The 16,120-nt window shown below is 39.9% G+C and overlaps 1 protein-coding gene across 5 annotated transcripts in view; it reads right to left on the bottom strand.

The window, feature by feature from the left end:
- The window catches only part of CDK5RAP2 (CDK5 regulatory subunit associated protein 2), a 79,294-nt gene extending 64,505 nt beyond the window's left edge, over positions 1–14,789 (bottom strand). For 4 of the 5 annotated variants that reach the window (XM_062011602.1, XM_062011604.1, XM_062011605.1 and 1 more), the window contains exons 1-10: positions 14,284–14,789; positions 14,038–14,105; positions 12,380–12,447; positions 7,936–8,046; positions 6,423–6,499; positions 4,940–5,063; positions 3,723–3,874; positions 1,946–2,108; positions 705–758; positions 163–282 (exon numbers count right to left, since the gene is read on the bottom strand). In XM_062011602.1, coding sequence (XP_061867586.1) covers positions 163–282; positions 705–758; positions 1,946–2,108; positions 3,723–3,874; positions 4,940–5,063; positions 6,423–6,499; positions 7,936–8,046; positions 12,380–12,447; positions 14,038–14,105; positions 14,284–14,336 — 990 coding nt within the window. In that variant the 5' untranslated portion in view covers positions 14,337–14,789. Of the gene's footprint in view, positions 1–162; positions 283–704; positions 759–1,945; positions 2,109–3,722; positions 3,875–4,939; positions 5,064–6,422; positions 6,500–7,935; positions 8,047–12,379; positions 12,448–14,037; positions 14,106–14,283 lie in introns of those variants that run through there. The other variant, XM_062011606.1, reaches the window with a different exon arrangement.
- Between the last annotated feature and the right edge of the window lie 1,331 nt (positions 14,790–16,120).

Below are 16,120 nucleotides of genomic sequence, written 5' to 3'. Positions count from 1 at the left end.
AGATAAAGAGAACTGCTTACAGACACGACAGCAGTGATAAAGGACCCAGTAGAAGGCTCCTGATGATTACAATGAGATCAGCTAACTCCTGCAACATACACCACACACACATTCCTCTCCCAATGATAGTTCAACAAACCATCAAGATCATAATCGTCATACCTCTTTTTCCTTTGCTTTTAATGCAACAGTTAGTCCTTGAATGGTTTTATCCCTTTTCAAACCATTCTTCTTTTCAACAGCAAGCTCATTTTCTCTCTCTTGTAGCTCTTCTTGGAGTGACTAAATTAGATTATGTGAAAGTTGCATTAACTTCCCACTAAGAGATACTGTAACTGCACATTAATAAGTACATTCTCTCAAAGTTCTTATATCTTATTACTCAGATTAATAACCTAGAATATAGTCCCAAAATGCAAGTCATAGTCTTAAAGATGTGCCTGGAATATAATATAAGAAGTCTAATCTCATGGACTGGCCGTGAGGATTAGCTTCAATATTTGATGAGCATGTCTATCAGTTTTTCTGAAAATTGCATCAAAAACAAGGCATGCCTTCCTGTCATCTAACAGAAGAGAATTTACCAGATTACTCACTTTGCTTCCTTTCCAGTCAAAGCCTCTCTGTATCCACAAATGCATAACACAAGAGTCCCAACATGCACTGTAAGTGGTCAAGGAAACAAAAACAAAACTAGAACATACCTGAATTTTTTTTTCAAAGGAATTTCTCTCATTTTTAAGCTCCATTCTAATGGCCTATAAGAATGAAACAGTTGTTATGTTCAAGGAAATTCATTCTAAACACAAACAACTGTACTTGCTGAATCACTAAAAATGCATCTTAATGTGACATTTATCTATGTAATAAAGATGCTTCCATCAAAGCAGTTTTTAATTAGCACTTTTCCTTGGTGAGGTTAGACATTTTATATTCTATTTAAAATATAATATATAATTATATATTTAAAACCTAATATTTTGGTTTTAAAAGTAATCACATATGAAAAACAGAGTTCTGCAAAAGTATCCATCAGATTTTTCTCTAGTATCACATCCTAAAGTGATCATACAGTCTGTCCACCTCCCATGAAATGATTAAAGAGGACTCTGTTCTCACCTTGACACTCAAATACCCTTGTGAAACAAGTCTAGTTTTTCCTGACATATATTGATTTAACTGCAAGAAGACCCAGAACCGAAAACATTTGATTCCGCTCAGTCCAAATCATAGAAGGTTCCCTTGTTTGTTCTTGACAAAAGATATGTAGGAACTGATCAATATTAAGTTCCAAAACAAAAGAGAGGAATATTTCTCAGAAGCATGACAGCCTCCATGATTACTTTCTTAGTTCTGCCAGCTTTAATCTGTCATTTGAATAAGCAATGGGGGCATGGACACACAACAAGCCTCAATACCTGTTTCTACATTTCAGCTTTCAGGATATCTGTCTCTGTGTTTCAGATCCAAGTGAAACAAAAGACTAGTTCTTAGCACCTTTTGTAAGCTAAAGGCTAGACCTCCACTTTATTTCATGGGTTTTTTTTATGCCTACCTCACCCCAGCTTTCTCTCCAGACAGTAACAGTAGTGATACTTTCAAAAAGCAAACTCTCAAGTCATATTCTTAACATCTACACAGGTTATATTGAGGGAGTCTATTAACATCTAGCATTTTTTGATATATACTTCTGTAAGCAACTGCACAATATCTATAATACAGGCATAAAGTCAATGACTTCTCACTGAATGACTGGTAAATATGGATAATAAGGACGAATATTGACATCAAACCACACTGTGACCAGTGAATGTTAAGAGAATGGAGAAAGGAGAGAGGTAATAGCTGTGGAAAAGAATATTGGCTTAAGTCACTGACATATTGTCATGCACAAAACCTTTACAATCCTACACCACATAATACAACTGTCAGTCCATTTCCTCACCTCTATCTCACTATCTTTTTCGTGCCTCAATGCAATGGTAAGTTCTCTGATTTTTTCTGCTGGCAAGTTCCCATCACTAGATCCACTCTTAGACTTTTCCTCTTCAAGGTGTTGAATTATAGCTTCTTTACTTTTCAATGATAGATTCAGTTGCTCTATAAGTCTAAAATTACAAAGATATTTAGTATTAATCTTGCATCATCTACCACCAGTTTCCTAGTCATTGCAGTAAATCTTGCAGACAGCTTTCCTAGGCTGAAGATTCCACAGATGATACTTGTGCAACTTAGGGGTTACTTCCACATGCCCCTCTGCCTCCAGAGAAAGAAAAAACGTTGCCATAACCTTAAAGCAAGCAACAAGGTTGAGCTATCTGCAAAGTGCTCATTCTTATTTTCCTAAATATCAAATACCAACACTTCAGCTTCAATATTTTAGTTACATTGCCCTTCAGCCCTTTCATTAGCACTATGTTTCTCTAGTCCTGTGAATACTTACACTTATCTGCCACTATGTAATTACAGAAGATCCTGCTAAGGCTGGATCACTGGGAGAGGGAAAACATAAAACACAAACATTCTTCATGATACTCCACACAGCTCCCACTTCCCTGATACAACCCTGACAATGTTTCCACACTTAAAGCACTGTTTTTACACAAGTTATAGAGCTGGCAACTGAAGTACCTCTGAAAGGGACAGGTTTTACAACTCTTTTCCAGGTCAAGTCACTCAGGAAAGCAACTGTGTTCATATAGACGACTAACAGAAGGACAAAAACGAGAAAGGGGAAAGGAGGGAGATTTCTTGAGATCGAGGTTAAAATTACTGTCATGGTACATAAGATGCAGTATCAAAACTTATTAGAACAGTTTTGGAACTGTATGCCACTGCAGATACCAGATTTCCAGTTTTCAATCTGTATGTTTTACAAAGCTGCCTGCAAAAATGCAACCCTTCCTTTGGTACAATTGTCATATAAAAACCCATGGATTGAAAACCTCAGGCCACCATCTCTGTTACCAGGGTAGACCAATCACACACTTACTCACAGAGCAATTGCCTGCAGTGTTCAGTCACAAACAGACAGGAAAGGATACTCCAAAATATAAAGAATCTCAACAGTCTTTTGATCTCTACTCCAGGCTCACATCCCGAGACTAGCTCAGGTTTATTGGAAGGCTCGCCAGGTTTGTATTTTACCCTACATATCTTAAACAAAACCAAAATACCAAACCCAAAACACAGCCCTCCGAAGTTTTGAGATTTCAGTTTATAGGTTTCCCCACCTAAAGTTACTGAACAAGTCACCTTCCAACTACCAGCCAAACAAAGAAAAGCGAGTACTTCACAAAGCTCAAACACACCAACTTCAACAGAGAGATCACTGGGACTGAAGAGTACACAAACACCATGAAAGGATTAAGTGAATGTAAATGGCAGAGTCAAGTTTTGCTCAGCAGTGGTTCAAGAAAGCACCAAGCAGGAGCCAAGTCAGAAAAGTTATAAAAATACTTTAAAGCAGGACATGCTCATGTCACATGCACATTGATCCTTTTTCGCACTTTCAGACAACTTTTTAAGATGACTCTGCTACTATGCAGCATGTAAACTGGCTGCTGTGTTGCTATTCATTTAATAGCTAGAGATAAAATGACCAGTAATTGCTCAGCCACGTATCTGAGGGTAGTATTAAACTATTAAAACCTATATCCAGGTTGATTCTTTGCACTTTAAAGAATTCCAGAGCTAGAAGCATCAGGGGCAAGAATTCTGACCTGTCTTTCTCAGCTCCTGTAATCACACCCTCATCCTTCACAGGGGTATTCGTAATTGAGGAAAGTTTCTTCTCAGCAGCTATTCTCAAAGCCTTCTCCTTCTCTGTTATTGCAAAGGCTTTTTCCACATCTTCTTGGGCAGCTTTAAGGTTCTGTAATTAAAACACATAATCGTCATGCTTATAAGAACAAAATGTTCACAAATTTTTTCACATGTTGAAGTTTCTTCTACCAAATATAAGTTGATATGTTTAATTTGGCAACTTTACCAGGTAGTTCAAATGCTTTGCAAACATTTCTGAACTCTATGTATCTATTTCATGATTAATCCATTTTCTGTTTTATGTTAAGAAAGGAAGTTTGTTTCAAAGAAATAAAACAAATGTCCTAACTGATAACAGAACTGGAAACAGAAGTGCCCCTATCCTGTGGCTTTAGATTTAACTACCATAATTTGGCTTTGTCCCACTGTCTTCCCACTATCCTGATAGATAAGTACACTTCAATTAAAGAGGTTAAAGAAGGGCTTTTTTATTCAGAGATTAAACGAATGCTCACAGGCTCACCATAGCTAACTGGAACTCTTCCCAACATGACTTATGGTATTTTGCAAGAACTGATAAAATATGAACAAGATATTTTTCTCTTTAACAACAAAGTAAACAGATAATACCCAAAGATTCCAGTCAACTTTCTCTAGGTGACCTAACTCATGGAGACAGGGAACAGCAAAAGATCAAACCTCACATTTATCATAAACTGCAAATAATTTGTTTCATAGCTTCATTTTCATGTTGTATGTATCCCTGCTGTGCTCACTGAATTTTATTTTCTACAAAATAAAAGCCTCCTTGTAGCCTAAGAAGCCCTTCCCTCCTTCAAGCCTACACTAAAAAGCATCTCTCTTTGGAGGAGAGTGAGGAAAAGGTCATCCTTCATCACTAAATTTCACCTCTCTCTTCCAACAGTATTCATCTTTCTATCAAAAACTCTGAAGGAAATTAATCTTTGTTAGCATTACTTGGATCTATATAATTACATACTGCTAAGTAAACAGGTGACTAATACTACTCTGCAGTGTTTATATTCATAAGCACAATAAAATTCATGTCAGAGGCTAACATTACCTTCAGGCTACAGAAAATGCTTTATCACCATGAAATTAGAGTATTTGCCCTTCTGCCTCTCTAAGCATTCCTTCGGTTCCAGTCACTCACCTCTTCCAGAAAGTTTATTCTGCTAGTCAGGATTTCTTCCATTTCTTGCATCTTCTTTTGTGCTTCTTCTTTCACACGTCGCGTTTCAGCATCACCACTCTGGGCCAAGCTTTCAACTGCCTTACTGAAAGACCACAATATAGATGGAAATCTCATTGCATATCAAAGTGGAAAACACTTAAAGTACAAGTGGCTGATAGATTATGCACAAGCAAGCATATTCCACTTTATCTCTACCCATGTGTCACTTGAAGGTTAAATACAGACATCTACACTCTATATAGCAACTTTGGTGGTATACTCTGAGGGTTCCACACACAAGCCTTGTCACAGTGGATAAGCAAGCACTGTATATATATGATGAAAAAGTGTAACATTTCCTTTGTGTTTCTAAAGCTTCCAAGTACAGTATCAAGCCTTTGGTAGAGTTGTATTATCTACAAAAAGCAGCACTGCAACTGAAGATATTTAGCTGCTGAGATGTCCCCAATTGCCTTTTCAGTAATTGTTAGTACCTTGTAAGAAAAGAACAGTATTTCATTACTAAACAAAGGATGAGCACTTGTTTATGATTTCCCCCTATATTTGGCTTCCTGGTATGAAGCTATGCAAGGTTCCATTTAAAGCCCAGCAATACTCTTTGACAGCTGCCTGGAAAATTGAACAGAAAATTAATCAGGTCCTCAGGATCTACTTGAAACTAGGCCTCTCTGAACTACTGAAAAAAGGCTAATTGGTAATAATTCAATGCCATGTGAGACAGGTCACACAAAGAAAATTCCATGGTAACTCAGGCCTCTGTAGCAGTCAGCAGCTGTCAGTCATTGCCAACTTGCATTAGTTTTGAACCAAACATCTAAAAGGAAGGAGTTCACAGGCTACTGTCAGCCAAACAATTATCCATTCCCTCCTCCAAGCATATTCTACTTTGCCTATGCCATAAGACAATGTAGCACTGTGTAATTTTTAAATAAGTAATTTTTATTTACAACAGAGGTCCTAATAGAAAAGCAGGAATTTTAAGTATGTTCATTTTGTGTATCATGAAAAATCATAAGACTCATTATAGATTAGTTCTCACTACTTCCTCAGCCTTACTAGCAAGTGCTTTGCATAATGTCTTCTCAATCCAGCGCTGTAAAAATAAAAGAGATCCATTTCTGCAACTGTTGAGACAATTAAGCTCTTAGCTAACTTCTACAACAGGAATGCTAAGCCATTCCCATCTGGGTAGGCATTTATTTACCTGAAAAGTACAGCAGAATGAAGGCTAATATAAAAGCTGCACCATCCAGTACAACTATATTAACATCATTATGGTTTAAGATTTCACACCTGTAATTTCTGCAGTGAATGAAGCCATTTCTAGATAAATGCCCTTAGAATACTACTTTGGGATCCTTATTTTCCTAAACCAAAACAAAAAAAAGCAAGATCTTGGAAACCTCAAGTAAGAGACATTGAGAAATATACTGGTACTTACGAGGCTTTGATGAGTAGTTTCTCTCTCTCCTGCAGATCACGCTTCAAACTTTCTATCTCAACTTTCAGCTCAATGTTCTAGGGCAAAAGAATGAAAGTGTCTGGAGAGAATTCAGAGGTCACCCCACTCAAAGGTAATTGGCAGTGTGTAGATTACTTTTTGCTTGGACCAGCAAATATAAAGTATCACTGGGCTAAGAATAGCATAGAGACATGTTTGCTTCTAAAGAACATGTTTTGGAAGGTTCAGGGCTTTCAGAAACCTCAAAAAGCATTTAGGATCACTATAGTCAAGCAATACAAGTCTCCTATACACATGCACCCACACTTTACTATAATGGGGAGTACTGCAGATCAGCTTGGGAGAATAAGGCTTCAATGCATGGTTTTATTTGAGCTATAAGATATTTTCATTTATTTTTAAAACATGATTCTACCAACTATTGGTGCTTTTAACAATCTTTAGATTATTTTGTTACAGCCCAAGAAAACTACTCATGCTGTAACTATACATTGTATGAAGAACTATGGGCCTTGCAAGTTGACAGATACCATTTTAACACATCAGTAATCACAAGATATCAGCCGTTTAGAAAACCAAAAGAGAAGATCTATTAGCAACATGCAGCTGAAACCATGACCCAGCTAAATGTCAATTTATGTATTTAATTTCTGCTACAAATATCAAGAGAGACTTAATTTTCCATCCTATTACAGAAAAAAAGACCTGATTGAAGCACCTGTTATAAATAACATGCTACTGAATTACCAAAATGACTGATTCTATGATTCTTTTCCCTTCTAGAATGCTAGCACCATCAAAAGGCGTAAGAAATGCCTCCTATCATCTGCAAACCTGAAATAATGAGGATGTAAGACATATTAGTTGACTCAAATCCTTCTTCAAACTTCAAAATATACCAGTTTCTTCTACAAACTGATACAGGAAACAAATAGATTTCCAGAATCCTGTACAAATACATATTCTTTCAATTTAAAACGGTAAAAATAGAAGCTATCACAATCCTAATATACTTTATCTACATGCTTCAAAGGATGTAGATGAACTCTAAAGGTCCCTTCCAACCCCTGCCATGCCCAAACAACCTGTAAGTAGCTATACTGACATCTGATCAACCCAGGAAAGAATAGAGGGATGAACTGAACTGCTTGATAGTAGAAAGCAAAAGAACTACATATCAAATTCAGGAGAAGCATGCTGCTTCCACAGTCAGTATGTGATTTCAGTAGTACGAGTACAGAAGATTCACAATCACTCAGTGGAAACAATATAACTTTGTCTGTAACTACAGACACTCACCCAACTGAAACTATTTTTTCATGCCTTCTAATAATCAGTTTAGTTATTCCAGAAAAGGAGCAGGCCAGAATAAAATGTTATCATATCAAAATTTCCAACAATAAAAAGCATTAGGAGTAAAACAAGTAATCTGCCCACAAACCAAACCCTTCAAAGACATAAATAGTTGTATCAAATTATTCTAAATGCATACAATTTTGTATATTTCTTCAGTGGCACCATCAAACTTCTGCTGCATTCGCTCCTCCAGAAAGTATATACGAAGTTTCAGGTTGAAATTCTCCTTTTTCAGATCAGTGATTTGCTGTGAAATAAGAATACAAGAGAGCAGATTATGCCACATGTTTCAAACAAACAATGAAAATTCTTGTTATCATTTGGGTTTGCTCTTCCCAGTGCAAGATTAGCATTCAGGCCACTAGACATAGTTAAACGTGTACATGTATGGATGATATACACACACAAACACATATATGTAATGGTGAGGTGTTACTAACAGCAGATGACACCCAAATCAAAATGAAACACTCTTCCCTTCAAGATAGTGTCACCCAGAAAGCTGCAAATACAAACTCCTCAAGGGTTGGGACTATCTTCTACAGCTTCATCATGTATCACAGAACATATCTTTCTCCCAGCATCCCACCCCAGCTGTAACATTTTTTTCCTCATCTCATCATCCAAACAAGAATAAAAATCCCACAACAGACTTCCCTTTCTGAACGTTTTGAAGTTTGTGTTTTTGGATTTGTTTTGGTTTTAGGATATACAGATACATTGGTACACACAGAAACTTTGTGTGTTTGTGTAAGATGTTATTATGTAGCTTATGTTTATTTTTAGCACTGCAAAACTCATACTACCACTTAAATAATAATTACAAAATATTACTGTTAGGAAATATATAAGACATGCCTTGTGCAGACAGTGCTCTTTGCAATATTCCTTCTTTAATTGCTAAAGCATTGTCTGACTTTACACAAAAAGAATCCAAGGGAGTTTTCTAAATCTAAAAATATTTAGTTGCTTCTTGTATAAAATAGAAAGTAGAATAACATCTAAGACATGTAGAAACATAAGTATTTTCTTAGCAAAAGCTTGGGATGAAAAGTTACAAGCACACAAGGCACAAAAGCTCAACCGAACACCAATAAAACCTTTACCCCATCCCATATTTTATAGTGCAATTCTTGGGGAAAAAAGAAGTGCTTACGATTTTCAGCCTTCCTAGTAGAAGCAGTAACATAGTTGATAGTTTCATTAAAGAAAGGAGTCACCCTCTAAATTTTTTTTAAGAGACTAAGCATAAAACATTCATTCAGATAAGACTTGTGTCCCCTGCCAGATGGTTTCAGTAAAGGGTAATCTAATATGTTACAGAGCTACTAATAAAATATTTATGTATGCTTTTCCAGAACAGTCTAGTACCATTCATAAAAATTATTAGCAATACAGTTCTTAAAATATTTGGCTTGTGAAACCTAAGATTAGTTTCTGTGACTGCATTCAGAACCTGCATGTGCAAACAATTCTTCAGTTTAATAATCTTTGCCCAGAAAGATGCTTTGTCATTATTCACGTAAGTAAATATCCAAGCAACTGAAAATATGCTTCACTACATAAACTTTGAGGCCCTTTCACATCCTCTGAAGAAGCTTGTCTTTAGAAGCAGTAGCAATATATATATATTTCACTTCATCTTTGTTTCCCTACAATTTCAATTGATCACAAACAATAGTGTTATAAACTTGAACTCTTTAAGTTAAGCACTTAAAGCATGATACCTCATGAGTATCACAGGGTATCTGAAGCAACTGCAATGACTAATCTGGAACATTCAGATAGATGCAAGCATGAAAACAATGCAACTTTGTGATTCACTTCAGAGCCCAGTGCAGAATACTGCTCAAAACTTAAATCCTTCTTCAGAGTAAAGAAAGAAATTAAAGATATCTTAAATGAAAGCAAGGCTGTGGAACTGTGTTAGGGGATCATGCACAACTTGCTGGCAAGTTCAGTATTATGTTCAACTAGCAAGGGTAGACCTAGTGTTTGGTTTGGGGTTTTTTGTCAGTAGGTCATTCCTAACAGTTAAACTCTGTTTATTCAGGAAAAGTCCAAGTGCCAAAGACACTCTGAAATCGTATCAGTTGAACTTCTAGTTAGTCTTCACACATTCAGTACATTTCTGAGTCAAGAGGAAAAAACCATTTTCAAAAGAACTTGGCATATCTTCATTCCACTCACATGTACTTCAGTGGCAATAGAATTAAACCAAAGAGCTTAAGGGCAAACAAAACAGACTATACAACCATAAACCAAGAAGTGAAACAAATGTTGTCTCTGACATTCAGTTTCTCAGAGGAAAGTTAATTCAAGCAGACTACAATTAAAAAGTTATAGCTTAATAAAAGATAACATGTAAAATGTGAACAAGTTCACACTGCAAAGGGATTTTAATGGCAATCTGTTCAATTTATGCATCTAAAGACTCTGTCTTAACTCCTTCATATGTTTTGATTTCTGTATTTAAAGAAGGAATGAAAGAAGAGAAACAGCAGACACTTGAAAAACCAGGACAATGCAATACACTCCAGACAGAATGTTCCTCATCATGCCAGCATGGTAGCAAATACCACTTGCCTAGCTCACTTCAGCTTCTTTCCAAGTCTGCATAGCACCACTTTTATGCAAAATGGCATCTGTCAGCAGAGGCTCTGGTTTCACAGCATAACACAGATTTTGCCAGCAGAGGCCATTTTACAAGACAGCAAAACTCCAGCTAAGTTAGTTTGAGAAGACAAAACCACTCACACAAATATTATTACTTACTTCTCTAACTTGATAGCAATCACCCTTTCTATTCATAAACATCTAGTAAACCATAATGAAGTCCTCAATCACAGACGCCTCTCACTTCTGACTTGGCATCTTCTCCAAGTCTAAACATCAAAAGATGTTTTCTACATAGATCCACCCATTAGTCCATTTAAGGGTCATCACATCCATCCTGTTCTGTCCAAGCTGGAAGTCAAAGAGCCCACTCTTTTCATTACTTTTCTCATATCTGGTATCAATAACATAGCCTTAAAGGTCAGCAAATTCATATATACACATACACATAAACCATCATCAAGCAGGAGATATCAGAAATTTTACCTGCTAACTCAGATTTGTTTTAAAGAGGGATAAGAACAGCCTTACAATGTGAGTCCAAAAGTGTATCTAAAAGCAGCTACTATTGGATACTTGGCAAACAGCAAAAGGACAAAGAAAGTAAATGCTCCCTTTGCCCTTCCAGCTACAGCAATGTTAAAGACTGAAAAACAGAGGTTTTAGAAGTATCTCTGTGTTAGTTGTTTTTCAAGGATTCTTCATCCTTTACTTAAATGGATTTCTGAGCTTCATTATACTGTTGGCATCCATAAAAGCCTTGGAGAAGCTTTACAGCTCAGTTTAATGTAAGTGGTCTGTACATACCAGAGATCTTTTGGGAGACTCTTTCTGCTCCACATCACACAGAAAAAACCAAGAACTCCTCCCTTCAACATTTTCCCTTGTGCAAAACAACACTGTAGATAATAAACCACATGCAGAATGTATATTCTAGACTGAAGTCTTTGGCATATACCATAGTAAAAGACTTGAAGTGTTTACTGATGCCAAAGCAGTGTCTTTCTACCCCAGCCAACACATAAAAACAACAGAGAGAGTGAAATAGATACAGAATGTCAAAAACATCCTTCACCAAGGCTGTCCAAAACAAGCTTTAGGATTTTGAGCAAAGGGCATACCTTTCTCCTCAGAGGGATAAGGCCACAAGTAACTGAAAGAGTTCAGCACATTCATTTCAAACATAAAACAATTCTACAAAAGGTAACAGCAGTTACAGAAGCAAACCAAGAACAGCAGACACTCGAACACATCCTGCAGACAGCAAGCCACTACCTTCATCTGTAGCAGAGACATCTGATTCTTTCCTCTCTACAGCTTCTTTACATAATCATAAGAATTTAAGTTAAACAATTTACAACTTTTAACAAGGGAGTTGTCCTGCAGCACAGCTGTGCCCCAACCAAACCATCACGCAGCAGTTACATACAATTGGCTTAAACAATCTAATGTTTTCCCTTCTAATAAGTGCCAAAACCAGTTTTATCCACCGCATGGTCACAGTGATACTACATCTCAGCAACAGAAGTATTCCAAGCACACTCATACATCACTTTAAAAGTAAAAGGTGTTATACAACAGTCAATGAATTAAAAGCCAAATCCTGAACTCGTCTGAATGAAAATAAACTTGATGCTTCCCTGCAATAAATCAACCACAGACTTACAAATCAACTTCTTATGTTTCTGGTGATTGCATGAACTTTTTTGAGCAGAAGGTGCCAATTTTTGTTCTGCAACTGAAGAGCAGCACTTGGCTGATCTCAACAACAAACTTTTGCCTCCAATATTGGAAGAAATACATATGAAATGGAAGTTCAAAACACAGTGAGACAGCTGGTTACACCTCCAACAGATCTGGGTGGATGACACAAACTAAGAACCTGACACAGAGAGTCAACACTTTAGCCAGCACGTTACAAATATCTTGGCCATGAATCTGCATTAAATTAAAAATCTGCTTACATTTTCATAGTCCTTCATGGTCCGAGCTCTAGTTGGTGACACTGTAGCTTCTGTGACATCTGGTAACACTAGACATTTAAGAAGACAGACAGAAGAAGTTCAGAGAGGGGAATCTGACAAAAGTACCACCCCTTTTGGGAAACAAGACATTTTTTTCCCCTTGTTTACATTACATGTTAGTGCTACTAAGTAGCTAGTATCTAGATTTCTTTCCAATCACAGCAAGGTGTTTATCACTTAAGCTCCCAATTGCCATTAGCATCCATTTAAACCAAGAGGTATGCTGAAATTAAGCTATATAACATAAGCTTTCAAGCTTATGGTCACAGGATAGGCCTGCACCTTAGACTCGGGGAAACCACTGACAGAGGAAACAGCCAGTATCTATGTTCCTAAGATGTAATCTCTTCTGAATCTATGTATAACTTCAGTTTCTGTTTGCACACATATCCTGTAACAGCCCTATTTAACAGAACTGTAGAATTTATTTCCACTCAAAGATGGGAAAGTAAACTTTTAATCAGAATAATGAGACTCTTTAAAACATGTAGCACGTCAATATAAAGAAGTAGCTGACTCAGATTGATTCTCATAATAACTAAAAGAAAATACCACACTGAGAGTATTTCCAAAATTATTATGCAACTATGTAGGGTGAGCTTGAAAATAACCCAAAGAATATCAGCCAGCACTTCTTAAATCCTAATGTTCTACATAATTTCCCAAGACAGCTTTCCTAAAGCACATGCAGAATAGAGTAACATCATTTTGCAGCACAGGTGTGCTTCTTAAATTTGCTTCCTTTCATGAGCAAATAGATCTGGAAAAAAACCACATCTAATTGTCTTAGTTTCAATTACCAATTTCATCTGTGCAATGAAATCAGCAAAGTTATGCTGCTGGGTGCAAGGAAGCGTAAAGAGAAAATAAAAACATACACCTGAAATTTACATAACAGGATGCAGAACCGGTAACAATACAGAAGGTTTCAAAACAGTCCTTTTAAGGCCTTTTACTTTAAAATAACTGTTTCGAGGAAGTCCTCCACATCTGCAGATGAGCACAGTTAAAGTGTAAAAAAATCACTCAGAATTGGAACTTCTGTTCATCAGGAACTACAGAGATGTTTCTTAATACTTGGACAGCTAGAAGCTCAGACAGTGAGTTAGATCAGGTCTTCAGGCAGGAAGAAGTTGAACTGTTAAATATGACGATACGCACCATGCAACTTCCCCAAAACTAGGCAGAACATGAAACAGTGGTTTTGCCTCGCTGGATGCAAGAGTTGAAGTGTTTTAAGCACACACTCCACAAAACCGCTGACCATCGTATGTCAGACTCGGAGCCGTAATGACCGCAGACAAGGCAGCGGACAGCAGTAATTGCTACAGCTGCTGGCCTTTTATGGTCTTTAAAAGATGTCACCTTTTAAAAGTGCGTTACTTAAAGACAATTTCTGCCTTTTTTTTTGCTCTCAGGCATCAGGTTTTTTCCCTCAGGTTTCCAGACCCGCACGAAGCCCCGAAGGAGGCGACGGGGCTCCTCCGCCAAGCAGGACAGGGTGGTGAGGGGCTCAGCCCCCCGGGGTCCCCCGGGGCCGGGCGGGTCGTGCCGCGGGGCCCCGACCGCCGCCCCCCTGCTCCGCCAACCGGCCTTACCTTCGCCGCCGGCCGGGCTGGGCTGCGGGTCCGCGCGGGACACGTCTGGCAGCTGGGAGACGCTGACACTGAGGAAGGGGGAGAAGGGCACTGAGAAGAGGTGTCACCCCCGCTGAGACCCGCTCGAGCCCGGCACGCTCGGCCCGGTCCCGCCACACGCGCCAACGGGCAGGGGGACGGCGGGCCCGGCATCTCAGCCCAGCGCCCGCGGCAGGGCCAGCCCCCTCCCCCGGCCCCCTCGCCTACCTGTCCTCCACCGCCACCGGCAGCGTCAGGTCCTCCCCCGGCAGCGAGTCCATGGCAGTGCCAGCCCTCGCGTCCCGCCGGGGGCCGCAGCTACAGCTCCTTTGTGCGCGGCTTTGGCGGCTTCGCTGGAATTCAAACGGCCGCAATCGCTTCCGCCATCTTCGCGTCGTCGAAACTGAAGCCGCTGAAGCCACCGCGGTAGAACGTCAGAGGCGGGCACAATGGAAACTTAAGGGAAACCTCCATCTTTGCTGAGGGCCGTGCCTGAAGTTGGTCGGGCAGGCACCATATTGGTTGAGGGCAGAATGGGGCGGGGTGGGGCGGACACTGCCAGTTAGGCGAAGGGAGGGAAGGCCGTCGGGTGCCATCTTGAGTGAGGGAGCGACAGCGACGTCCGCAAGACAGCTTTCCTCAAAGCGGGACAGGCACCGGGAGCCGCCATCTTTACTGAGGGAGGTCCTGGGTACAGTTGCCATCTTTGCTGAGGGGCTTTAGAGCCTGTGGCCATGCCCCTGAGGGCCCGGCCGAGGCGGAGCGGAGGGACGGTGCTGATGAGCGAGGCCCCTGTCGCTCCCCGCGGGCCCCGCTTCTCACACCTAATAAAAACACTCCCTGGGAAAAGGCTTTATCTGGGCTGCGCCGGGCTCCTGCCAGGCCTGGCAGCGCCGCTGGAGATGATTGTTCCCATGTCCTCCCCGGCGCCAAACCACCATCTGACATGGAGGGAGAAATAATGACTCCTTAGATTCAAACCCGACTCACTATTCTTTGTAACAGGCAGGGTGAAAATGCGGGAAGTCAGCTGCTGTCATAACTGGGAAACAATCAGAGGGGTTTGTGAAGAGAAGATGTAAGCATTGCAGCTCTCCTGCTATTGGAGAGAGAAAGTGCAACTATGTTGAATACCTCAGAACAACAGCAGCTGGAAATGCTAAACTGGATTAAAAGCTGGCATCATTTATAGAATCACTGAATTGGTTGGCTGGTTGGAAAACCCTTGAAGCTGCTGCAGTCCCAGCCCTCCCCTCACCCTGCCCAGCCCAGCACTAACCCCTGGCCCTCAGCACCTCAGCTCCCTCCAGGGCTGGGGACACCCCCAGCTCCCTGGGCAGCCTGGCACAGGGGCTGACACCCCTCTCAGGGAAAAAGCTCTTGTAAACTGTGAGTAGGACTGAAATACTTTCAACCTCAACCAGGGCATGGTGTTAAGACTGACACGCAGCACTACCTGTAACATGAGGATGTTCCGTTGCAGAGAGACACTTAAATGACTCTCACCCACAGGAGTAATCATGTGCCTAAGTGTTAGATTGGGTTTCCTTTTCCGTACCAAGTGTGTCAGATTTCACTTACTCACTGTCATCTGGACTGTCTCACGGGACTTCTTACCTGACTAGGAAACAAGCCATAGAAAAGGACTGGCCATGGGCCATGCATGCAGCTGTTAGTGCCCCAAACTGCCAGGAAATGCCAGGCACTACTTAGCACAACTAAGCTCTTAATCTCATCTTCTGTCCAACTGGACATGCCTCATGCTTTGCATTTGGGGGGTCTGATGACCCTAAGAGATATTCAGTCCCTTCAACTCCCCCATGGCCCTTGAGAGACATTTGTCACCTTATGTGACTGGGTCCCCTTTTGCAGTGGCTTCACCTTCTGCCAAGCTGAGGTTAAGTTTGCAAAACCATGTCTGCCATATGGCAGCAGGATCTGATCAGCCAGCCCAAAATGTGGATTCACTTGTTTACAGAGCAGATCTTCATAAAACGAGGTCTGCTTACTGAGAGGATGACACCATTTTGCTTGTGTTTGAGGTTACAGTCAGATAGATATTCAC

Source organism: Colius striatus, chromosome 19 (assembly GCF_028858725.1).
Source record: "Colius striatus isolate bColStr4 chromosome 19, bColStr4.1.hap1, whole genome shotgun sequence".
Taxonomy (NCBI): domain Eukaryota; kingdom Metazoa; phylum Chordata; class Aves; order Coliiformes; family Coliidae; genus Colius; species Colius striatus.
The sequence above is the reverse complement of the archived record's forward strand: the minus strand, read 5'-3'. Positions and strand labels throughout refer to the sequence as shown.